At 35.5% G+C, this 24,878-nt stretch overlaps 3 protein-coding genes across 8 annotated transcripts; all 3 read right to left on the reverse strand.

The window, feature by feature from the left end:
* Positions 1 to 755: 755 nt before the first annotated feature.
* Positions 756 to 7,787, reverse strand: LOC113777771 (signal recognition particle 19 kDa protein-like). Of its 3 annotated transcripts, XM_027322969.1 has the most exons (5): positions 7,561 to 7,786; positions 6,609 to 6,710; positions 4,648 to 4,839; positions 4,379 to 4,478; positions 756 to 1,355 (listed from the first exon to the last, which is right to left on the reverse strand). In XM_027322969.1, the coding sequence occupies exons 3-5, from the start codon at positions 4,822 to 4,824 to the stop codon at positions 1,225 to 1,227; spliced, it is 408 nt and encodes a 135-aa protein (XP_027178770.1). In that variant the 5' UTR covers positions 4,825 to 4,839; positions 6,609 to 6,710; positions 7,561 to 7,786; the 3' UTR covers positions 756 to 1,224. The 3 variants fall into 3 exon arrangements, with proteins under 3 accessions (XP_027178770.1, XP_027178771.1, XP_027178769.1); XM_027322970.1 differs by lacking the exon at positions 6,609 to 6,710 and having other exon boundaries at positions 7,561 to 7,787; XM_027322968.1 differs by lacking the exon at positions 7,561 to 7,786 and having other exon boundaries at positions 6,609 to 6,779.
* Positions 7,788 to 10,720: 2,933 nt separating this feature from the next.
* Positions 10,721 to 17,698, reverse strand: LOC113777770 (signal recognition particle 19 kDa protein-like). Of its 3 annotated transcripts, XM_027322966.1 has the most exons (5): positions 17,472 to 17,697; positions 16,520 to 16,621; positions 14,559 to 14,750; positions 14,290 to 14,389; positions 10,721 to 11,266 (listed from the first exon to the last, which is right to left on the reverse strand). In XM_027322966.1, exons 3-5 carry the CDS (start codon positions 14,733 to 14,735, stop codon positions 11,136 to 11,138), a joined length of 408 nt encoding a protein of 135 aa, XP_027178767.1. In that variant the 5' UTR covers positions 14,736 to 14,750; positions 16,520 to 16,621; positions 17,472 to 17,697; the 3' UTR covers positions 10,721 to 11,135. The 3 variants fall into 3 exon arrangements, with proteins under 3 accessions (XP_027178767.1, XP_027178768.1, XP_027178766.1); XM_027322967.1 differs by lacking the exon at positions 16,520 to 16,621 and having other exon boundaries at positions 17,472 to 17,698; XM_027322965.1 differs by lacking the exon at positions 17,472 to 17,697 and having other exon boundaries at positions 16,520 to 16,690.
* Positions 17,699 to 21,061: 3,363 nt separating this feature from the next.
* On the reverse strand, positions 21,062 to 24,469 carry LOC113778465 (protein COFACTOR ASSEMBLY OF COMPLEX C SUBUNIT B CCB3, chloroplastic). 2 transcript variants are annotated; one of them, XM_027323884.1, is made up of 2 exons: positions 24,312 to 24,469; positions 21,062 to 21,994 (listed from the first exon to the last, which is right to left on the reverse strand). In XM_027323884.1, the coding sequence occupies exons 1-2, from the start codon at positions 24,403 to 24,405 to the stop codon at positions 21,474 to 21,476; spliced, it is 615 nt and encodes a 204-aa protein (XP_027179685.1). In that variant the 5' UTR covers positions 24,406 to 24,469; the 3' UTR covers positions 21,062 to 21,473. The 2 variants fall into 2 exon arrangements, with proteins under 2 accessions (XP_027179685.1, XP_027179683.1); XM_027323882.1 differs by having other exon boundaries at positions 21,062 to 21,998; positions 24,307 to 24,469.
* Positions 24,470 to 24,878: the final 409 nt, after the last annotated feature.

The following is a 24,878-nucleotide window of genomic DNA, read 5'->3' on the forward strand; positions in this document are numbered from 1 at the left end:
TAGATTGTAGAAAAAAACTAATGATGCTTTTCAAATGAATTTGTTAGGACTATATTGAGAAAAATCGCATCCGATCCTCATCTTCTTGAGGAGCACGCTTACCAAGTCTCATCCTAAAAATTTGACACCTATAACAACTCACATAATTTCATTAACCCAACCTTATCTCGAAACCTATTTGGCTATTCCTTGCTCTTGAATATTACGAAACCTGTCAGTGCATCAATAACAAGAAATCACATCAAACGAAAATCTATAAACCCTAAATCCATAATCAAAATTATTCTTAACACTCTCAACATTCAAACAAATTCTGGAAATTTTTTTTATTTTGAAGTGAAATTTAGGGGTCAATACTCTTCAGGGGGCTGAGGATCGGATGCGAGAAAAAATGGAGAAGAATAGCTAAGGCAAAATCGAGTCACTTTCTTCGATCAATGGGTGGGTTTCTTGTCTGCTAATTTTTGAATGTTTTTTGCTGATTTCGATAAGGGTTTTGCACTTTGTTTACTTTTGCGGACGCGGGAACATAAAAAAAAAAAAAAAAAAGTATAGAAATGTTACTAAATCTTTTGTTGAAAGCTTGTGGGGGCTTTTTTTCCCCTTTTTGGAAGTGTGGGAACAAAATTACTATAATATATAAACAAAATTTTTTCGATATATAAAGTCATTCAAGCATGGCTAAGAAAATAAAGAAGCAAAATTTTAATTTCAACCTCACTAAACTAAACAAACAAAGCTCATACACAAGCTCGTTGAAATAGTTTGCTGATGCAGAGGATCTTTTCGACTAATGCACATAGAATTACATAGTCAAGCAAGCAGCTGTCATTTCCTCCTAGAAAAATATCAAAGGTTATCATGGGATGCTAGTTTCAGGACCCAACTCCTGTTTTAAATGTCTACAAACTTGAACATAATTAGGTTCAATAACTAATCCGATATAATTCAACCCATGGAAGAGCAAAACAATTCTAAATCAGCGGAACGAGAATACAAGAATTGCCAACGAAGAATGAGCTCTATGAGATTGCCATTCAAGCAAGAAAGGTCCGGAACAAGAGGTAGTAGGATATAATAGAGGCAGGGCTTCAGATCCCAAAATTTTTTGCAACCCTGAACGCATCTTAAATTGAGGAAAAGATAAAAATGATGTGACAGGTTCCAAAATACATCATATTCAGACCAAATATGGTGGAAATAACCATCATGAGTTTCATGAAGTTATCTCTTCTTCTTTCCACCCTTTGCAGGCTTCGAAGGGCCAGCTGCTGAAGAGGTCGCAGGTTCTTGCTTTTTGGTCCTATTCGAATGTTTGGGGACCAATTCTGCAACACGGAGCATCAGTTGTTTCCCTACATGATGGACCAACATTAGAAACAAAGGATAACCAAAACAGATACTGTATTCTGAGCATTCCAAACGACAAAACCAGCACAAGGCATGCATAGACCTTCATAATTCGTTAAATTTCTCCAGACAAGCCCATCAAAAGAGCACTACATATTCAAATTACTTGAATACTGAAAGTTCTAAAAACCTAAAATCTCATGTTCGAGATCAATACGCAACAAAAGTAACAACACTGAAGTGTATTAAGCAGCCATTATATAGGGTTCCTGTAATAGGCATCACAAAGGCTTCCAAAGATAGACAAAATGAAAAAATTGCGTGAGGACCAGACTATCTTGAAGCACAAGTTCATAGAAAGGAGAGACTTTATCTTTTCAAAGACAATGATACACCTTTTCACTTGTGTTCTATAATTCTTGTTAATGTGCCAGAGACAAGCAAAAAACGCTCCGTCGAAGAAGGCACTGACAAAGAGCATCAAGCCAAAAACGATGAAATTTCCAGCAAAGAAAACAACTGCGATGAAGGGATATAAGGGGGAGAGAGTAGAGACCCAAGTCTGAATGTGGCCCAATTGCATCCACTTCACCCTTTCTTGTGTGATAAAATGTCACATTGGGCTAACCAAATCTGAATGTTGTGTAAATTAATATGAATTGAATGTTGGTTTTAATAAAAAAAAATTGTGGCCCAATTACTTAAATCTCATGGGACAGATTCACTCTTTCTTTATGTGTGTGTGTAAAAATGCCCCACAACATAAAAAGATCAATGTGCGCTTGAGATTTTCTCTACTTGGTTAGGTTTTGCACTTCCTTACCTGTTCCATTTTTCTGGAAAAGTTTTCCTATGAATATTTTTGTGTGATTCGTGTGTGTTTGTGAGAGAGAGGAGGGCAACAGTCTGCTGCCAGTTTCCAGCTGCCAAAGAAGAAGATGAAACAGACTTAGGAGAGGAGAAGCTGACTACAGGTTTCAGGTCATTAATCAATTTTGAGGATCATTTAAAAGGGAAATGGTGTAAATGAGCCAATTGCACTTCCTTCTCATGTGTTCTATTTTCCATCTAACTTAACAGAATGGCCTAGTTGAAGCTCAGTGGACTGGACGAGACAAAAAAAAAAGGTTCAATAATATGAACGAGAATCTGAGATAGTTTTGTGGGTGACTGTGCACTTCAAAAAAAGAAGTTATTAGTGACATCCATGTACCAAAAACTGCCTCCCATGGTCTGGCAAATATCTATATATAAAATTAAAAAATAAATATTACCACATAAAACACGCATTAAGCAACATAAGACAATATCTTTTCTCCCTCTAATGAGAATATTGACTTCTAAGAGATTGAATTCATTAAAAGCAATATGATCAATTAGGAAGTATTTCATAGTAAGAATTCACTGTACAACTTCCAGAATTTTAATGCATCTCAGAATTTTAATACATATAGTAAGTGTAGATAACTTGGAAATCTCCAACTTATTACTGAAGCATATTTAGCATATTTGGTGATTTAATTATTAATCTTTTGCACAAAATTTGAACACCTCCATATTTCCCGTACTATAAAACATACAGGTGCATGTATGGGCCAAAAACACTTGGCCTTTTCTTCAACCCTCTAATGTCTTTCAAATTTCATGTGCATCTAAGCCTCCAGCACTGATCTGTCTTGCTCCTCTATGGCAGAAGAAGCATGTCTGTTTTCCACTTCCTTTCCAATATCTTTCAACTATAAATTATCGAGTTCATTATATATTGCCTCATTCTTCAACCCACATCTTTCCAACTTACCTATTTGCCACATATTGACAAGTTAACAAACATGTGATGTCAAACCATGTGATTCCTATTGTCCCATAAAAGTTCAAAATGCTAGAGAAAACTTTGTATTGCAAATGTGGAGCCTATGCAACTTAAATCTAGCACTATCAATACAAAGCACAATGGTTCACCACATGCATCGTACCTTTGATTAAACGCCAATTTTGGCTTATCAATGAATTGACATCCACATAAATTCATGCAAAATATAGAATAGTATAATGAGAAAATCAATGCATATGCAAAATTCAAGGTCTTGAACTATTGTTTCAGATTGTCACGTATACCGACCAAACAAGAAGGAAACATCAATATATATATATATATAAAAGATTAGTTATAACTGATCCATTGAACAAAAGTAGTTTGTGAGGGACTCACATATACATCAGACAGCAATATAGACACTGTTTTATGCCAGAAATTCTCAAAGGTAAACCAAGAAAACAGCACAGTATTTCAACCAACACAATCAACTTCAATAGTCCAGAATTACGTCCTCTATCCCAGCATATTCATTGCAGCTATTCCGTCCATTTAACACTTAAACAGCATTGTATCATTTACAACTGTTATTAGTGCTATTTAAAATGCAACCAAAAATTTTAATTAATCAAAGCCAATATCCAGCCTTGTTAATTCTACTCGCACTCGAAACTGCAGATAGCCATCTCCAGTATTCTGTTTAGCATGCACAAAAACATTTTAATACATCTCCAAAATAAATGGTGCTGTCATCTTGTAGTTCCAAGTTTACACATCTTTTCCAAATTTATGATTCTGAAATACTAAATCACATACTTCTTAACTATCTAGACATGTGTGGTTAGTGAATTTTTTGCTATTCTGAAAAACTTTGCTTCTTCCTTCCTTCCTCCTCCCCAACCTCTTATACTTGGTTCTCATGCAGTTTGGAAGAGTGGGGAGGAGGAGGAGAAGGAAAGGGGTGGGGAACCTCTGTCAAAATAACTAGGAGGAGCATAATTATGATGGATTATTCATTTTCAATCTCAGACACAACTGCCAACAGCTTGTTTATGAATATCTTCCATGCAATATTGCATCAACAAAATTAGAAGCATTCAACATCTGAAGTAACTAGTTTAGCCACATGCCGAGTTAACTCGCGGCTCAATCAATAAACAAATAAATAAATAAATCAAATCTTTACAAAGCTAAGAATTTAAAGTCAGTCCTTACTAGAAGAAATGGCTGGATTGAAAAGACTTCCATCTTCCCTTTTTAACATAACCCTTACTCGTCCCCTTTGCATAAAATCACGTGGATATGCCTTGTCAACCTACGAGAGTTGTGTACATGCCCAAAAATCAAACTAAATTCATAAAAGTATATAAGAAAAATCATATTATCAAATTAGCAATCCATCAAGCTCTTTGTTGATGTAAAACACAATTTTGCAAACTGCAACAAAGAGATGGAAACTTAAATGAAAGTGCTCAATAACATACCTCAATAGCACACGGAAGTTTCAGGTGAATACAGCAATCATGGATTTCAACACAAGTAGGGTTTTCACATGCTTTGCTGACGCTAATCCGCCTGCCTTCAGCTATTGTCTTCTTTGAGTTGATGTAGATAGGATAGAGCACAATCCATTTCTTTATAGCTTGTATATTACCATCCATATTCGCCGCCACCAGCTGAAAACATAAACACTTATGTCATTCGCAACAACCTTTCTGAAGAATTTAAAGACTAGAAACTACAAGGAGTATTTAAAACAGGAAGAAGCACAGAGTAAAAATCATACACAGTCAATTAATGACTCTTGGCTCAGCTTCTTTTCCTGTTATTTTGAAATTGTTATGCTGTTGCAGCTACTACAACTAACTTGACAACCTTGTACTCCTATCCCTACCCCTACTTTCCATCCCCATTCCCAAAAAGAAATCCATTAAATAACAGCACTTTTCTATGTTCTGCACTAGGACCCTCCCAAACTGAAAACCAGGATTTCTTTCAGAAAAAAGGAGAAAAAATGAAAAGGGAACGGAAATAGAAGAAATAACAACAATTACGTTGTCAGATCAATACCTGCATGGAACTTAAAACTATTGGATATCCACTTTTCAAAATAAAACTAAACATTAGACATATTTACTAAAGAGCATGCAGCTACATCTTATTGCATGTTACTGCATGAAAATGCAAAAAGAAAAGAAACGCAATGAGTCAGAAGTGTTATGCAGGAAAACCATACTTTATCAAAAAGATACAACTAATGCTGTTTATTTATCAGAAGAGCTGATAAAAACTCAACAGTAGAACTCAGAAGCAGATCTACCATCAGCTAGCATATCTTACTCAAGATAAGGAAAATCTTGTAACAAATTTGCTTACACTTAAAGCTAAAAGGAAAAACTTAAGTACACAACTTTCATGGACAGATTCCATTTACTGAAACTCTTGCCGGTAATATGACATTACTCAAATTGGAGTCTTTTGTCTATATGCAAAGGGATGCTCACTCTTTCTTCAATTCAAAGTGCAGTATCATCTTTCAGAGTTTATTACTAGTTCAAGAAATCATATTTATTCATACATCCTCGTTTGCATTTTCCATTAGTAAGAGAATCTATCCTCCTTCCAATAAGCACAGATTGGAAAACGAAAGACCTTCACACTCTAATACAACAAGACTGACCTTAATATTTCAAGTCAGTGAAGTTCAAGGTCAGCAAATCAAGAAAAACAATAATGGGCACCCACTAATGACTAAACCCATTCACGGAGTCATCATCGACATTGGTGATATCATGGAGGTAACTGACCACAACAAAATAATCACATAAAGTAAGAAAAAAGAACAAGATAAGTGGCTTAGGTATCATCTTTCCTACGTAAGAACATCAAGAACTTTAAATTTCAGATGGGAATTATGTAATGCTTGCCTTGCTAAATTCACTCTTCCTGTTATTAAAAGAAAAAACACCTTTTAAAAAAAAAAGGCGCCATAAAAATTTGAAAAAAAAAAATCTACAAGAATTCTACATTTTCCCTTTCAATTTGCGTTTTAGAAAAATGACATCAGTCAATTTACAGATTTAATCATGCCAAATAACCATAAGCCATCAGGATACAAACATTTCCTCACTTGGGCACTGTAAGATAAATTGAAACCAAGGAAAACATAGGATGTATAATCTGAACAAAAAAAATGTAAACCCAAAGTGTATATCTACCCCCTGCCAATTTGCCTAAATTCCCCAACAATAAAAGGACCAAAGGAAGATTAAAAAAAAAAGGAAAAAGAACATTGATTCATGGATAAAGTTAACTCAAGAATCAATTAAATTTTGGTGTCTAGGCAAGCAAATGATGTTAACCAGAGAGCATGTATGAATACAATTATCTGATCTGATCCTAAAACCACTAAAATAAAAGGCAAAAAAATAAAGGAAAAAATTACCTGTAAAATTCAGGCAGATAAAGTTTGGGAACAGCTCAGAAGTGTTTACTCCTACTATCCTTGCCAGCAATTTTTGATTCTTCGTCAAATTCTAGTTGAATTCTGAAATTAGGGGTTTTTAGAATGGACTTCTGGCGTGGAGGAGCTTCTAAGAACTAGTTAGAGAATAAATCCAAAGAAAGAGAGAGAAAGAAAGAAAACAAGAAACCCAAAAAAAAAATCACTTCCCGTTTTTTGGTTAATTACATTTAGCTCCCTTAAGATTCGGCCAAATTACAAATCAAAGCCCAAGGTTTGACCATATTGCAGTCACCCGGTTCCTGTCTCCAAGGCATAACACCAATTCCATTTCCACCACCTTTGTTCTGTCCCATTCTACTCTCTGTCCCATGCTAATAATAATGTTTAATCATTACTTCGTGAATTAAGCCAACCATTTTATCACATTGAGAACTTGATCCATTCGGGCCCTTATGTAGAGGGGCAACTATCAATCGGAAGGGGGGAGGAACAATATCCAAAGTCCTCAGACCCAAATTTCTTCTCCACCATTAGCTTTAACAGACAAAATAGGGTCCTGTCAAAATTACTTTTGAAGGAAAATGACTGGATATTTTAAATCTCCTCCAACCGTATAATTCAAGGTGAGAAAATATGCTGTCATTATGTCCTCAACCCAGCAGAAGAATTCAACAAACAGCGGAATAAATTATGATACTAACAACTACTGCTACCTTTTGTTTTGGTAACTACTAACAACACAACAGAAATGTTAAATAACGCTAATAAATACTTGAGTGGTGTGGCGGTGTTCATATCATGGAGATCGGCAAAGCAGCCATAGGATTAGAAATCTGTGGGGGAAATTGAGAGGTTGTGGACCGTTGGATTTAAATGGGTGCGGGATCAATGAATGAGACGGTATTGCACATTAGAGCAGAGGCAGACATACCAGTAACCAGATGCAGCGAGCTCTCTCTCTCTTCTTCGCTTTTCAAATTAGCTCCGATGTCAACCAACTCTGTAGCGATGGCGATGGAGGCTGACAGATGCGGCGAGCAACGGCGTCGGCGACGAGTGAGAGATTGAGAGTAACGGAGATAGGGTTGAGAAGTCACTCAGTGGTTCGAAGTCCGAAGCATTTCACAATTTTTTGGCACATTTTCCATCGTTTCTTCGCTTTTTCCCAACATTTTTTCTTTTTAGGCCTTTTACAATTATGTTATTCTTTTTTGTCATTATGAAATTTTATTATTAAGAAGAGTGCATTGTAAACCTATAACGGTTATTTTATAATTATAATACATATATATATTATGTAAATTATATATATATTAATTAAATATATCCGATTCGACGAGTACAAGTCGCAAAATCCTGACTCAAACTCGATTTCAAAGTATAATTGAGTAACTCGAGATTCGACTCGAACTCGATTAAATCGAGTTCGAGCCAAGTCGTTGAGTAGCTCGACCCGCGTACATCCCTAATCACCCCCTTGCTGATGATCAAGCAAACAGAACCAACGAAATGACCATAATAACCTCTACTATAAAAGTGAATTTGAAAAACCTCAAAAAGTAAACAATCAACTGCAACTTGAAAACCAACTCCCTTTAGTGGAGTTGGCCACCACTTTTAGTGTGGGGTGGGAGGTCAAGGGTTTTCAACCCTTGCTCCCATAAAAAAGTTGCCACTTAATGTGGCTTTGCTTAAGATCCATGTGGGTGCTGTGCACCCGTATGTGGTTTTGCTTAAGATCCATGTGGGTGCTATGCACCCGTATGATCCGATGGTGGTTTAGTCCCCATCGGTTCCCGTGACCCTGTTGGGTGCCTCCCCTAGTATAGGCTAGATTAGGAATAGGAGTAGATGTAGATGTAAGATGTAGGATGATGACCAGTGAAAAAAAAAAAAAAAAAACTGCAACTTGAAGATTAATTAATGTTTCCTCTCATCAACGCACAATTATACTGATGGATGTTGCTGGTGATGACCAAATCAACACAAGTTCAATCAGTTTATTTCATTCTAAATCACAAAATTACACATATATGGACAAATTCCTTAGATTATTGCTCAAAAAAATCCGTTAATTGTTGATTTAATAGGAATGTGTTCCTAAACATTTGTCAAAATACAATAAGTACGGCAAGCATAGTTGCCAAACACCACATTGTTAAGTCAACATTTGTCGATTTTTTTTTAAGGAATTATCTCGTGTATATCATCCTCATAGACACACTAAAACTCCCGAAACAGCAAAAGAAGAAAAGCAAAGAAAACAACAAAAGCCAAAAGTCTCAACTCTAAAGGTTTCTTTTTGTTAATCTCGAACAAAATTGCCAAACACCTGAAATTCTAAGCTAGACCTTTTTATCATACATGAGTTGGGCACAATCAAAAGTTAACTTTTCCTCAAATTCGTCCAAGGACCTTTAAATTTTAGGGTGTTTTTTAATGTGTTGGTTGGTATTAAATTAATTAAATAATGTAGTAGATGATGGGTAATAATGGAATTATATTAATTATTTTCTCTCTTTTAATATTACTTTTTAAGGTAAAATACCAAAAAACTTCCTATGGTTTGACAAATATTTAATTTAACTCCTTCCGATTTGGAAACCTATATTATAACTCCCTGTGATTTTGACTAAATTGAAAATTAGACAGAAAGCATCAAATCTAACGATTGTATGTGAAATGGCAATATTGTCCCTACTATACATGATATGCTTCCATTCAATTTTCAATTTAATCGAAATTGTAAGGAGTCATAATGTAATTTTTCAAACTAGATAGAGTTAAATTGAACATTCAACAAACTATATGGAGTTCATTATATAAGGGTAATATTGACATTTCACGTATATATGTTAGATTGGATGCTTTCCGTCCAATTTTCAACGTAGTTGAAACCACAAGGAGTTATAATATAGGTTTTTAAACTAGAGGGAGTTAAATTGAACATTTAGCAAACCACAAGGAGTTTTTTGGTATTTTACCCTACTTTTTAATTGTTAGTTGGATCTAGATGTTACAAGATAATAAATATCAAGAAAGATTAGTATAATTTTCAAAATTTGAAAGGAGGTCGGTGAATTAGTTAGAAATCTCGTGAGAGGTTTCTAAAATTATCCCTAAAAATAAACTCAAAGATGTCGCTATCGGGAGTTAGATGGTTGGATCCCATTGCATTATCATCCCTCACTCATCCTCCATCACGTTGCCTTATCATCAATTCTTAAATTGGTGAAATGACGTGACAAAATCTTATTTTAGACTCATCTTGCATCACATTTGCCTGATTATGAACTCTTGAATTGGTGAAATGGTGTGACAAAATTTGGATCACTTGATTTACATGGACCAAATTTACTCCAAATGTTTGTCTTCCCTTCGAGTTTCTTTCAGCTATCTTACCTATATTTTGTTGGCAAACATTTCGATAGATCCGATCTGTATAGTCCGATCTATGTAGACCATGTGATCCAAATTTTACCACACCATCTCACCAAGTTTCCATTTATGGTTGTTCTGCCCGTTTTAGCTTGAATAAATCTTCTAAATGAATCTTCTGATGAAACTTCACACTTAAGTTATGTTATAGGAAAAAAGATTCTTGCATTTTTCCCTCTTGTTGAAAAAGCATCTATTTTTCCACGCATTTCTCAAAAATATTCCAATTGGTACACACAAGAAATAGGCCAATTCAGCAGCCTTTTGTTCAATTTCTTTTGGAATCAAATTTTCATTAGTACAAGTCACTAACTTTTGAATTGGTGAGATGCTATGTTAAAATTTGGTTCACACGGTGTACAAGACCAAGTATACCCAAGTTTAGTTTTTGCCAAAGGGAGAGATTGAGAAAGAGAGAATAGTAATTTTTGGGTAACTTTTTTGTCTCCTTTTTTCATTCATGTGTTTTATTTTTAAATATTTGCACTCTGTTTCAATGAAACTTGAGGGTTACCGTGGTCGTTTGCCATAAAAGGGAAGGTGTTTCAATATTGAAAGTTTCAAGCATGTTAGTGGAAATTGTTTAAAAAAAAAAAACCTCAGGAGAGGTCTATGAAATTATCGATCTTTTCGACTAATGCACATAGAATTACATAGTCAAGCAAGCAGCTGTCATTTCCTCCTAGAAAAATATCAAAGGTTATCATGGGATGCTAGTTTCAGGACCCAACTCCTGTTTTAAATGTCTACAAACTTGAACATAATTAGGTTCAATAACTAATCCGATATAATTCAACCCATGGAAGAGCAAAACAATTCTAAATCAGCGGAACGAGAATACAAGAATTGCCAACGAAGAATGAGCTCTATGAGATTGCCATTCAAGCAAGAAAGGTCCGGAACAAGAGGTAGTAGGATATAATAGAGGCAGGGCTTCAGATCCCAAAATTTTTTGCAACCCTGAACGCATCTTAAATTGAGGAAAAGATAAAAATGATGTGACAGGTTCCAAAATACATCATATTCAGACCAAATATGGTGGAAATAACCATCATGAGTTTCATGAAGTTATCTCTTCTTCTTTCCACCCTTTGCAGGCTTCGAAGGGCCAGCTGCTGAAGAGGTCGCAGGTTCTTGCTTTTTGGTCCTATTCGAATGTTTGGGGACCAATTCTGCAACACGGAGCATCAGTTGTTTCCCTACATGATGGACCAACATTAGAAACAAAGGATAACCAAAACAGATACTGTATTCTGAGCATTCCAAACGACAAAACCAGCACAAGGCATGCATAGACCTTCATAATTCGTTAAATTTCTCCAGACAAGCCCATCAAAAGAGCACTACATATTCAAATTACTTGAATACTGAAAGTTCTAAAAACCTAAAATCTCATGTTCGAGATCAATACGCAACAAAAGTAACAACACTGAAGTGTATTAAGCAGCCATTATATAGGGTTCCTGTAATAGGCATCACAAAGGCTTCCAAAGATAGACAAAATGAAAAAATTGCGTGAGGACCAGACTATCTTGAAGCACAAGTTCATAGAAAGGAGAGACTTTATCTTTTCAAAGACAATGATACACCTTTTCACTTGTGTTCTATAATTCTTGTTAATGTGCCAGAGACAAGCAAAAAACGCTCCGTCGAAGAAGGCACTGACAAAGAGCATCAAGCCAAAAACGATGAAATTTCCAGCAAAGAAAACAACTGCGATGAAGGGATATAAGGGGGAGAGAGTAGAGACCCAAGTCTGAATGTGGCCCAATTGCATCCACTTCACCCTTTCTTGTGTGATAAAATGTCACATTGGGCTAACCAAATCTGAATGTTGTGTAAATTAATATGAATTGAATGTTGGTTTTAATAAAAAAAAATTGTGGCCCAATTACTTAAATCTCATGGGACAGATTCACTCTTTCTTTATGTGTGTGTGTAAAAATGCCCCACAACATAAAAAGATCAATGTGCGCTTGAGATTTTCTCTACTTGGTTAGGTTTTGCACTTCCTTACCTGTTCCATTTTTCTGGAAAAGTTTTCCTATGAATATTTTTGTGTGATTCGTGTGTGTTTGTGAGAGAGAGGAGGGCAACAGTCTGCTGCCAGTTTCCAGCTGCCAAAGAAGAAGATGAAACAGACTTAGGAGAGGAGAAGCTGACTACAGGTTTCAGGTCATTAATCAATTTTGAGGATCATTTAAAAGGGAAATGGTGTAAATGAGCCAATTGCACTTCCTTCTCATGTGTTCTATTTTCCATCTAACTTAACAGAATGGCCTAGTTGAAGCTCAGTGGACTGGACGAGACAAAAAAAAAAGGTTCAATAATATGAACGAGAATCTGAGATAGTTTTGTGGGTGACTGTGCACTTCAAAAAAAGAAGTTATTAGTGACATCCATGTACCAAAAACTGCCTCCCATGGTCTGGCAAATATCTATATATAAAATTAAAAAATAAATATTACCACATAAAACACGCATTAAGCAACATAAGACAATATCTTTTCTCCCTCTAATGAGAATATTGACTTCTAAGAGATTGAATTCATTAAAAGCAATATGATCAATTAGGAAGTATTTCATAGTAAGAATTCACTGTACAACTTCCAGAATTTTAATGCATCTCAGAATTTTAATACATATAGTAAGTGTAGATAACTTGGAAATCTCCAACTTATTACTGAAGCATATTTAGCATATTTGGTGATTTAATTATTAATCTTTTGCACAAAATTTGAACACCTCCATATTTCCCGTACTATAAAACATACAGGTGCATGTATGGGCCAAAAACACTTGGCCTTTTCTTCAACCCTCTAATGTCTTTCAAATTTCATGTGCATCTAAGCCTCCAGCACTGATCTGTCTTGCTCCTCTATGGCAGAAGAAGCATGTCTGTTTTCCACTTCCTTTCCAATATCTTTCAACTATAAATTATCGAGTTCATTATATATTGCCTCATTCTTCAACCCACATCTTTCCAACTTACCTATTTGCCACATATTGACAAGTTAACAAACATGTGATGTCAAACCATGTGATTCCTATTGTCCCATAAAAGTTCAAAATGCTAGAGAAAACTTTGTATTGCAAATGTGGAGCCTATGCAACTTAAATCTAGCACTATCAATACAAAGCACAATGGTTCACCACATGCATCGTACCTTTGATTAAACGCCAATTTTGGCTTATCAATGAATTGACATCCACATAAATTCATGCAAAATATAGAATAGTATAATGAGAAAATCAATGCATATGCAAAATTCAAGGTCTTGAACTATTGTTTCAGATTGTCACGTATACCGACCAAACAAGAAGGAAACATCAATATATATATATATATAAAAGATTAGTTATAACTGATCCATTGAACAAAAGTAGTTTGTGAGGGACTCACATATACATCAGACAGCAATATAGACACTGTTTTATGCCAGAAATTCTCAAAGGTAAACCAAGAAAACAGCACAGTATTTCAACCAACACAATCAACTTCAATAGTCCAGAATTACGTCCTCTATCCCAGCATATTCATTGCAGCTATTCCGTCCATTTAACACTTAAACAGCATTGTATCATTTACAACTGTTATTAGTGCTATTTAAAATGCAACCAAAAATTTTAATTAATCAAAGCCAATATCCAGCCTTGTTAATTCTACTCGCACTCGAAACTGCAGATAGCCATCTCCAGTATTCTGTTTAGCATGCACAAAAACATTTTAATACATCTCCAAAATAAATGGTGCTGTCATCTTGTAGTTCCAAGTTTACACATCTTTTCCAAATTTATGATTCTGAAATACTAAATCACATACTTCTTAACTATCTAGACATGTGTGGTTAGTGAATTTTTTGCTATTCTGAAAAACTTTGCTTCTTCCTTCCTTCCTCCTCCCCAACCTCTTATACTTGGTTCTCATGCAGTTTGGAAGAGTGGGGAGGAGGAGGAGAAGGAAAGGGGTGGGGAACCTCTGTCAAAATAACTAGGAGGAGCATAATTATGATGGATTATTCATTTTCAATCTCAGACACAACTGCCAACAGCTTGTTTATGAATATCTTCCATGCAATATTGCATCAACAAAATTAGAAGCATTCAACATCTGAAGTAACTAGTTTAGCCACATGCCGAGTTAACTCGCGGCTCAATCAATAAACAAATAAATAAATAAATCAAATCTTTACAAAGCTAAGAATTTAAAGTCAGTCCTTACTAGAAGAAATGGCTGGATTGAAAAGACTTCCATCTTCCCTTTTTAACATAACCCTTACTCGTCCCCTTTGCATAAAATCACGTGGATATGCCTTGTCAACCTACGAGAGTTGTGTACATGCCCAAAAATCAAACTAAATTCATAAAAGTATATAAGAAAAATCATATTATCAAATTAGCAATCCATCAAGCTCTTTGTTGATGTAAAACACAATTTTGCAAACTGCAACAAAGAGATGGAAACTTAAATGAAAGTGCTCAATAACATACCTCAATAGCACACGGAAGTTTCAGGTGAATACAGCAATCATGGATTTCAACACAAGTAGGGTTTTCACATGCTTTGCTGACGCTAATCCGCCTGCCTTCAGCTATTGTCTTCTTTGAGTTGATGTAGATAGGATAGAGCACAATCCATTTCTTTATAGCTTGTATATTACCATCCATATTCGCCGCCACCAGCTGAAAACATAAACACTTATGTCATTCGCAACAACCTTTCTGAAGAATTTAAAGACTAGAAACTACAAGGAGTATTTAAAACAGGAAGAAGCACAGAGTAAAAATCATACACAGTCAATTAATGACTCTTGGCTCAGCTTCTTTTCCTGTTATTTTGAAATTGTTATGCTGTTGCAGCTACTACAACTAACTTGACAACCTTGTACTCCTATCCCTACCCCTACTTTCCATCCCCATTCCCAAAAAGAAATCCATTAAATAACAGCACTTTTCTATGTTCTGCACTAGGACCCTCCCAAACTGAAAACCAGGATTTCTTTCAGAAAAAAGGAGAAAAAATGAAAAGGGAACGGAAATAGAAGAAATAACAACAATTACGTTGTCAGATCAATACCTGCATGGAACTTAAAACTATTGGATATCCACTTTTCAAAATAAAACTAAACATTAGACATATTTACTAAAGAGCATGCAGCTACATCTTATTGCATGTTACTGCATGAAAATGCAAAAAGAAAAGAAACGCAATGAGTCAGAAGTGTTATGCAGGAAAACCATACTTTATCAAAAAGATACAACTAATGCTGTTTATTTATCAGAAGAGCTGATAAAAACTCAACAGTAGAACTCAGAAGCAGATCTACCATCAGCTAGCATATCTTACTCAAGATAAGGAAAATCTTGTAACAAATTTGCTTACACTTAAAGCTAAAAGGAAAAACTTAAGTACACAACTTTCATGGACAGATTCCATTTACTGAAACTCTTGCCGGTAATATGACATTACTCAAATTGGAGTCTTTTGTCTATATGCAAAGGGATGCTCACTCTTTCTTCAATTCAAAGTGCAGTATCATCTTTCAGAGTTTATTACTAGTTCAAGAAATCATATTTATTCATACATCCTCGTTTGCATTTTCCATTAGTAAGAGAATCTATCCTCCTTCCAATAAGCACAGATTGGAAAACGAAAGACCTTCACACTCTAATACAACAAGACTGACCTTAATATTTCAAGTCAGTGAAGTTCAAGGTCAGCAAATCAAGAAAAACAATAATGGGCACCCACTAATGACTAAACCCATTCACGGAGTCATCATCGACATTGGTGATATCATGGAGGTAACTGACCACAACAAAATAATCACATAAAGTAAGAAAAAAGAACAAGATAAGTGGCTTAGGTATCATCTTTCCTACGTAAGAACATCAAGAACTTTAAATTTCAGATGGGAATTATGTAATGCTTGCCTTGCTAAATTCACTCTTCCTGTTATTAAAAGAAAAAACACCTTTTAAAAAAAAAAGGCGCCATAAAAATTTGAAAAAAAAAAATCTACAAGAATTCTACATTTTCCCTTTCAATTTGCGTTTTAGAAAAATGACATCAGTCAATTTACAGATTTAATCATGCCAAATAACCATAAGCCATCAGGATACAAACATTTCCTCACTTGGGCACTGTAAGATAAATTGAAACCAAGGAAAACATAGGATGTATAATCTGAACAAAAAAAATGTAAACCCAAAGTGTATATCTACCCCCTGCCAATTTGCCTAAATTCCCCAACAATAAAAGGACCAAAGGAAGATTAAAAAAAAAAGGAAAAAGAACATTGATTCATGGATAAAGTTAGCTCAAGAATCAATTAAATTTTGGTGTCTAGGCAAGCAAATGATGTTAACCAGAGAGCATGTATGAATACAATTATCTGATCTGATCCTAAAACCACTAAAATAAAAGGCAAAAAAATAAAGGAAAAAATTACCTGTAAAATTCAGGCAGATAAAGTTTGGGAACAGCTCAGAAGTGTTTACTCCTACTATCCTTGCCAGCAATTTTTGATTCTTCGTCAAATTCTAGTTGAATTCTGAAATTAGGGGTTTTTAGAATGGACTTCTGGCGTGGAGGAGCTTCTAAGAACTAGTTAGAGAATAAATCCAAAGAAAGAGAGAGAAAGAAAGAAAACAAGAAACCCAAAAAAAAAATCACTTCCCGTTTTTTGGTTAATTACATTTAGCTCCCTTAAGATTCGGCCAAATTACAAATCAAAGCCCAAGGTTTGACCATATTGCAGTCACCCGGTTCCTGTCTCCAAGGCATAACACCAATTCCATTTCCACCACCTTTGTTCTGTCCCATTCTACTCTCTGTCCCATGCTAATAATAATGTTTAATCATTACTTCGTGAATTAAGCCAACCATTTTATCACATTGAGAACTTGATCCATTCGGGCCCTTATGTAGAGGGGCAACTATCAATCGGAAGGGGGGAGGAACAATATCCAAAGTCCTCAGACCCAAATTTCTTCTCCACCATTAGCTTTAACAGACAAAATAGGGTCCTGTCAAAATTACTTTTGAAGGAAAATGACTGGATATTTTAAATCTCCTCCAACCGTATAATTCAAGGTGAGAAAATATGCTGTCATTATGTCCTCAACCCAGCAGAAGAATTCAACAAACAGCGGAATAAATTATGATACTAACAACTACTGCTACCTTTTGTTTTGGTAACTACTAACAACACAACAGAAATGTTAAATAACGCTAATAAATACTTGAGTGGTGTGGCGGTGTTCATATCATGGAGATCGGCAAAGCAGCCATAGGATTAGAAATCTGTGGGGGAAATTGAGAGGTTGTGGACCGTTGGATTTAAATGGGTGCGGGATCAATGAATGAGACGGTATTGCACATTAGAGCAGAGGCAGACATACCAGTAACCAGATGCAGCGAGCTCTCTCTCTCTTCTTCGCTTTTCAAATTAGCTCCGATGTCAACCAACTCTGTAGCGATGGCGATGGAGGCTGACAGATGCGGCGAGCAACGGCGTCGGCGACGAGTGAGAGATTGAGAGTAACGGAGATAGGGTTGAGAAGTCACTCAGTGGTTCGAAGTCCGAAGCATTTCACAATTTTTTGGCACATTTTCCATCGTTTCTTCGCTTTTTCCCAACATTTTTTCTTTTTAGGCCTTTTACAATTATGTTATTCTTTTTTGTCATTATGAAATTTTATTATTAAGAAGAGTGCATTGTAAACCTATAACGGTTATTTTATAATTATAATACATATATATATTATGTAAATTATATATATATTAATTAAATATATCCGATTCGACGAGTACAAGTCGCAAAATCCTGACTCAAACTCGATTTCAAAGTATAATTGAGTAACTCGAGATTCGACTCGAACTCGATTAAATCGAGTTCGAGCCAAGTCGTTGAGTAGCTCGACCCGCGTACATCCCTAATCACCCCCTTGCTGATGATCAAGCAAACAGAACCAACGAAATGACCATAATAACCTCTACTATAAAAGTGAATTTGAAAAACCTCAAAAAGTAAACAATCAACTGCAACTTGAAAACCAACTCCCTTTAGTGGAGTTGGCCACCACTTTTAGTGTGGGGTGGGAGGTCAAGGGTTTTCAACCCTTGCTCCCATAAAAAAGTTGCCACTTAATGTGGCTTTGCTTAAGATCCATGTGGGTGCTGTGCACCCGTATGTGGTTTTGCTTAAGATCCATGTGGGTGCTATGCACCCGTATGATCCGATGGTGGTTTAGTCCCCATCGGTTCCCGTGACCCTGTTGGGTGCCTCCCCTAGTATAGGCTAGATTAGGAATAGGAGTAGATGTAGATGTAGATGAGATGACCAGTGAAAAAAAAAAAAAAAAAAACTGCAACTTGAAGATTAATTTATGTTTCCTCTTCATCAACGCACAATATACTGATGGATGTTGCTGGTGATGACCAAATCAACACAAGTTCAATCAGTTTATTTCATTCTAAATCACAAAATTACACATATATGGACAAATTCCTTAGATTATTGCTCAAAAAAATCCGTTAATTGTTGATTTAATAGGAATGTGTTCCTAAACATTTGTCAAAATACAATAAGTACGGCAAGCATAGTTGCCAAACACCACATTGTTAAGTCAACATTTGTCGATTTTTTTTTAAGGAATTATCTCGTGTATATCATCCTCATAGACACACTAAAACTCCCGAAACAGCAAAAGAAGAAAAGCAAAGAAAACAACAAAAGCCAAAAGTCTCAACTCTAAAGGTTTCTTTTTGTTAATCTCGAACAAAATTGCCAAACACCTGAAATTCTAAGCTAGACCTTTTTATCATACATGAGTTGGGCACAATCAAAAGTTAACTTTTCCTCAAATTCGTCCAAGGACCTTTAAATTTTAGGGTGTTTTTTAATGTGTTGGTTGGTATTAAATTAATTAAATAATGTAGTAGATGATGGGTAATAATGGAATTATATTAATTATTTTCTCTCTTTTAATATTACTTTTTAAGGTAAAATACCAAAAAACTTCCTATGGTTTGACAAATATTTAATTTAACTCCTTCCGATTTGGAAACCTATATTATAACTCCCTGTGATTTTGACTAAATTGAAAATTAGACAGAAAGCATCAAATCTAACGATTGTATGTGAAATGGCAATATTGTCCCTACTATACATGATATGCTTCCATTCAATTTTCAATTTAATCGAAATTGTAAGGAGTCATAATGTAATTTTTCAAACTAGATAGAGTTAAATTGAACATTCAACAAACTATATGGAGTTCATTATATAAGGGTAATATTGACATTTCACGTATATATGTTAGATTGGATGCTTTCCGTCCAATTTTCAACGTAGTTGAAACCACAAGGAGTTATAATATAGGTTTTTAAACTAGAGGGAGTTAAATTGAACATTTAGCAAACCACAAGGAGTTTTTTGGTATTTTACCCTACTTTTTAATTGTTAGTTGGATCTAGATGTTACAAGATAATAAATATCAAGAAAGATTAGTATAATTTTCAAAATTTGAAAGGAGGTCGGTGAATTAGTTAGAAATCTCGTGAGAGGTTTCTAAAATTATCCCTAAAAATAAACTCAAAGATGTCGCTATCGGGAGTTAGATGGTTGGATCCCATTGCATTATCATCCCTCACTCATCCTCCATCACGTTGCCTTATCATCAATTCTTAAATTGGTGAAATGACGTGACAAAATCTTATTTTAGACTCATCTTGCATCACATTTGCCTGATTATGAACTCTTGAATTGGTGAAATGGTGTGACAAAATTTGGATCACTTGATTTACATGGACCAAATTTACTCCAAATGTTTGTCTTCCCTTCGAGTTTCTTTCAGCTATCTTACCTATATTTTGTTGGCAAACATTTCGATAGATCCGATCTGTATAGTCCGATCTATGTAGACCATGTGATCCAAATTTTACCACACCATCTCACCAAGTTTCCATTTATGGTTGTTCTGCCCGTTTTAGCTTGAATAAATCTTCTAAATGAATCTTCTGATGAAACTTCACACTTAAGTTATGTTATAGGAAAAAAGATTCTTGCATTTTTCCCTCTTGTTGAAAAAGCATCTATTTTTCCACGCATTTCTCAAAAATATTCCAATTGGTACACACAAGAAATAGGCCAATTCAGCAGCCTTTTGTTCAATTTCTTTTGGAATCAAATTTTCATTAGTACAAGTCACTAACTTTTGAATTGGTGAGATGCTATGTTAAAATTTGGTTCACACGGTGTACAAGACCAAGTATACCCAAGTTTAGTTTTTGCCAAAGGGAGAGATTGAGAAAGAGAGAATAGTAATTTTTGGGTAACTTTTTTGTCTCCTTTTTTCATTCATGTGTTTTATTTTTAAATATTTGCACTCTGTTTCAATGAAACTTGAGGGTTACCGTGGTCGTTTGCCATAAAAGGGAAGGTGTTTCAATATTGAAAGTTTCAAGCATGTTAGTGGAAATTGTTTAAAAAAAAAAAACCTCAGGAGAGGTCTATGAAATTATCCCCCTTAAACAATTTAAAAAAGGAAATCGTTATTCCATGGATAAAAAGCACAAAGAGCAATGCGTACCAAGTCAAAAATACAAAGATTGGACCTTGGAATCAAACATCCACGCAGGAATTTCAACCCAAGCCCACGTATAAATTTTGTCAACCAACTAGATACCATGCATGCCACTGGCCATTTGGTCCAGTGGTCATCACTCTCTTTAGTGATGCTGGAGGTCAGGGGTTCAACCCCTGCCTCCCACAAACTTGCCACCTTACGTGGCTGGTCTTCTGTTCCCACGGAATAGCTCGAGCGGTCCGCTCTCCCTACTTAGGGTATGGCGACCTTCCTGGTTTATTCAGGGTTCGAGTCCCGTTGTTAACGTGCTCGGCCTCTCCCGGGCCGCAGGGGATTAGTCGGACCCCGTAAGGATTGAGTCGGACACCCCTGTGTCGACAAAAAAAAAAAACTAGATACCATGCATAAGAAAGGTAATAAGAACAACTGAATAGGAAGGTTATACAATAAATTGAGGGAAACAATTGAACCCTAATACATAGCCTAAGCTATAACAGCAGTGATTATGTTTCAAACATCCAGCTTTCAGATTAACTCCACAGTGGCAACAATACTGGCTACTCTATACCAACCATATCCAGGAAGAGGCAAAAATTGAACTCCTCAGCGTTTCATTCCCTTTTCTTCCCATCTGCTAAAAGCAGCATAAACCCTTCTAGAGATACAGAAGCTAGTCGGTAACTAATGGAGCTAGAAGATAACATCACAGAATCAAATTTGTTTTGCCCTCATTTCTGATTACCTAATATACACTCCCAATGCTGTATATTTAGAAGTAGTTATTTAGTTTGACATGTACCAGCAGCATGCTTGTCAGCTAATCTGTTGAGATAAGAGGACGAGAAGCCCTTGTGGACCTACTAATATTTCATTAAGGAAGCTGATCAACCCGAACCAGACTACAGGTGTTACATCAACTCCACCTAGGGGTGGAATCAACCTGCGCGTCGGAATGAGAAGTGGCTCGGTGGGCGCATATGCTATGAAGTACGGAAACTTTTCAACAGGCAGCTTCGGGTACCAGGACATGATTATTCTCAGGATGAACAAAAAAGAAAAAGCTGAGAGGAATGGCCCGAGAATTGCAATTGCCACTTTTGCTGTAGCGGGGTCTAAATCTATTATTACCAAACTTTTGGTCAATGCTTCTGTGGTATTTTGCATCTCTGCATTCTTGCTGCTGATGGTATTAATGACCTTCTGTCCACAGAAAGGATTATCTGACATAAGTGGTTGGAGGTCTATGCTTGGAGGAGAAACTCCTAGAAAACAACATACTCTGCTTCCCATACCTTGCAAGTTCCTCTTATTTATTCTGGGAGGAAACTTGAAGTCTGCCTGCAACATGGGATACATAAGAACATTAAGTTTGAAATACAGGTTCATAGTTTCCAAGGTATGCCTGCAGTGCAATAAAACCTAACTAGACATAGTTTGAGAGAGACGGACAATGATATCTAGAGTTTCTGCACGTCGCCATGTCTCATACTTCTTGCATCAGAATCCTAACTTTTAACAACAATAATCAAAAGAAAATGACTTTATTGATCAAAATGTGCAACTACAATCAATGTCTCAAGTGCTATTTCATACTTCCGTTCTAGGATACAAGTGAAAGGTACATTGAGAATCCAAAAGACGAACTTATCTATTGTAGTAGAAAATATTTCATGCCCAAATATCTCATTCTTGAACATTTTAACTACCATAAAACACATAATGTCCCATTTTGTAACAAGTAAATCCTCCGAAAAAGTTGTGGGTTCATACAAACATTAACCTCATTTCTCCACCTTACAATCAAGGGCAAAACTACAACCATACCAGCAGGAACTAAACTACAAAAAATAAAAAATTGTAAACTGGATGAACTCAGTAAACATAGATAAAGGGGAATTTCATCATTAAACAATTTAAAATGAACTAATTCAATTAGCGATGCAATGTGCAACAAATAAGTAAAAATCAAGGGCACACACAGTCACTGCAATGAGTTACTCTCGCTGTTGCCAAGCCACTTCTGTGGAACTCAATCCTAAACTATTTGGACCCACCTTTTAAGCTAAACCTGAATGTATCTTACTCAGCATCTGAATTGATCTAAATTCAACACTTCTATTTTTAAAGAAAAAAAACCTCAAATATAACCTTTGCTGCAAAAATAACATATAATCTATCACCAAAATAAGAAATACGACCACAAAGTTAAGAGTGGAAAACCAGCAATGTAAAGTAGGTGGTGCCAGATAATGTGGAATTGCTAAACTTTGGCAACAATCAAAACAGAAGGTAATGATTACGACTACAGTTTTCAAGCATCGAGCAATACACAGTGTAACAACCAAAGTTACAGTAGAAGATACTAAATATAAAGTGCCCTCCACTGTGGCTTCCCAACTGCATTCAAGGTCTCATTAGAAAGAATGAGCAATTTTTGCAAGAGTCTATTAGATATTAACAAAAAATTTGATGTCATTTCAGACTTCACTAGAGAAACATTTTCTACTTTCTTCTAGACTATATTCCACAAGATTTGCATAATTTGTGATGCTGCAAATTGGTTACCAGAAAGGAAAAACCACAATGAGACTACTAAATTCGTTTCCATGGCGGGACCAAAAGCAAGCCAACTAGTTAAGCAAGAAGGATTAAAAGCTCAATCAACAACCAGAATAAAGAAATAAATAGATTGAAGCTTGCCAAGATAATAGTAGTAGTACAAACAGTGAAACCCCTCTATATCGGAACAATGGTATGTGAAGCATCCCAGGATCAAACCCAAAAATGCAGTAGTGGTAGTAAAACTCTTTGCAGAAAGTTAGACGACCCACAGTAGGTTATATCATCTGTACAAGCTTAAAAATCTAAATCTTCAAGCATAGAATCGGTAGTGTATTTGAAAAGTGTGTAGGACTTAATTTAGAAGGCGAATGCACTGCTAGCGCCTACTTCCAAGTGGACAATAAATTATAGGAAAATTTTAAGGTCCCTTTTGAGGTAGCATTCCCTCAATTTATATCCCTGATGACGATAGTAGTTTATCTTTTGAATGATCGAAATTGTCACAATCTAAGGGTGAAAACCATCCAATGGTGAATCTAACATGACCATATGACCATAGAATCTCCCTAAATTAAAATGTCCCACAGAATGTAAGGAGGAGTACATGTACACTAATTGATTACAAGTTACCAAAGTAAGCAAATTATTTCTAAAGAACAAAACTACCACAACAGTGGAGCATTAGACTGTGCAAATCAGTAAAGAAACCAACTTGTAATTTATTCTACTGCAACTTGTAATTTATTCTACTGCAACTTGTAATTCATCCTCTTTTTCTCTTTCTTTTACTTTTCTATTTTGTTTTTTCAAATTGTCGATCATATCATTGACACTATAGTGTAAATCCAGGACTGATTCACATTTTAAACTAGTAAAAAAAAAATTCATTTACATGCAATAAAATCTTTCGAGCCAAGAACCCATGTTTCATTTTTCGTTCTTGAAACATTATTTAAAACAAAAATACAAGAATAACCATCAACAACTGCTGCAATAACGTCAAATAAAATCAAGAATTCACATTAATCAATCAAAAAAATTTCCTTTTTTTAATAAATTAACGAGGACTGAGGAAGCAAAGAACCTTACCAAGTGCAGAATCAGGACGAACAATGGATGCCTTAGGCATGAGAGCGGCACACACCACTGAAGAGGTTGTAGTATAAGCAGTGATGGAGGCCATCTCTTGTTTTCAGGGGAGGACTGAAGTTGTAAGCAGGTGTATCACTTTGATGGGGTTTTCTGGGTTGTAAGCAACTAGACAGGATGGCTAGGCAGAGATAGACAGGCCATCATCTTTAGAAGCCCAACCAAATTTTGCCACGTGTAACATTATGGGTTGCTAATTACTACCAGATCGAAAATATTACACGTGAGGGAGAGGGAAAGGAAAAAAGGAAAGTTCGGAAAAAGGGATATGAAAATTCAAATTTTGGTAAGTTTTGGGAAATTTGTATTTATTCAAGAATTATATATATATATATCATGAAATCACCTTGTGAACATGCATCGTCTATGTACATTTGAATATAGATATGTGCATATTTATAAATTTAATTGTGCACATACACGTGTGCATTTAAATGTGCATATGTGAGTGTGTGTGTTATATCATGAAATCACCTTGTGAATGTATATCGTATGTGTACGTTTGAA

This window comes from Coffea eugenioides, chromosome 7 (assembly GCF_003713205.1).
Source record: "Coffea eugenioides isolate CCC68of chromosome 7, Ceug_1.0, whole genome shotgun sequence".
NCBI classification, from domain to species: Eukaryota; Viridiplantae; Streptophyta; class Magnoliopsida; order Gentianales; family Rubiaceae; genus Coffea; species Coffea eugenioides.

What these genes read in the sequence shown, in the direction of transcription:
- LOC113777771 (XM_027322970.1), bottom strand. Translation starts at nt 4,824, where the DNA reads ATGGATGGTAATATACAAGCTATAAAGAAATGGATTGTGCTCTATCCT. An exon ending in AACTTCCGTGTGCTATTGAG is followed by an intron (nt 4,479 to 4,647) that starts GTATGTTATTGA and finishes CAACTCTCGTAG; the next exon opens with GTTGACAAGGCATATCCACG. An exon ending in CAATCCAGCCATTTCTTCTA is followed by an intron (nt 1,356 to 4,378) that starts GTAAGGACTGAC and finishes TCCATCATGTAG; the next exon opens with GGAAACAACTGATGCTCCGT.
- LOC113777770 (XM_027322967.1), bottom strand. Translation starts at nt 14,735, where the DNA reads ATGGATGGTAATATACAAGCTATAAAGAAATGGATTGTGCTCTATCCT. An exon ending in AACTTCCGTGTGCTATTGAG is followed by an intron (nt 14,390 to 14,558) that starts GTATGTTATTGA and finishes CAACTCTCGTAG; the next exon opens with GTTGACAAGGCATATCCACG. An exon ending in CAATCCAGCCATTTCTTCTA is followed by an intron (nt 11,267 to 14,289) that starts GTAAGGACTGAC and finishes TCCATCATGTAG; the next exon opens with GGAAACAACTGATGCTCCGT.
- LOC113778465 (XM_027323882.1), bottom strand. Translation starts at nt 24,405, where the DNA reads ATGGCCTCCATCACTGCTTATACTACAACCTCTTCAGTGGTGTGTGCC. An exon ending in CTGATTCTGCACTTGGTAAG is followed by an intron (nt 21,999 to 24,306) that starts GTTCTTTGCTTC and finishes CCCATGTTGCAG; the next exon opens with GCAGACTTCAAGTTTCCTCC.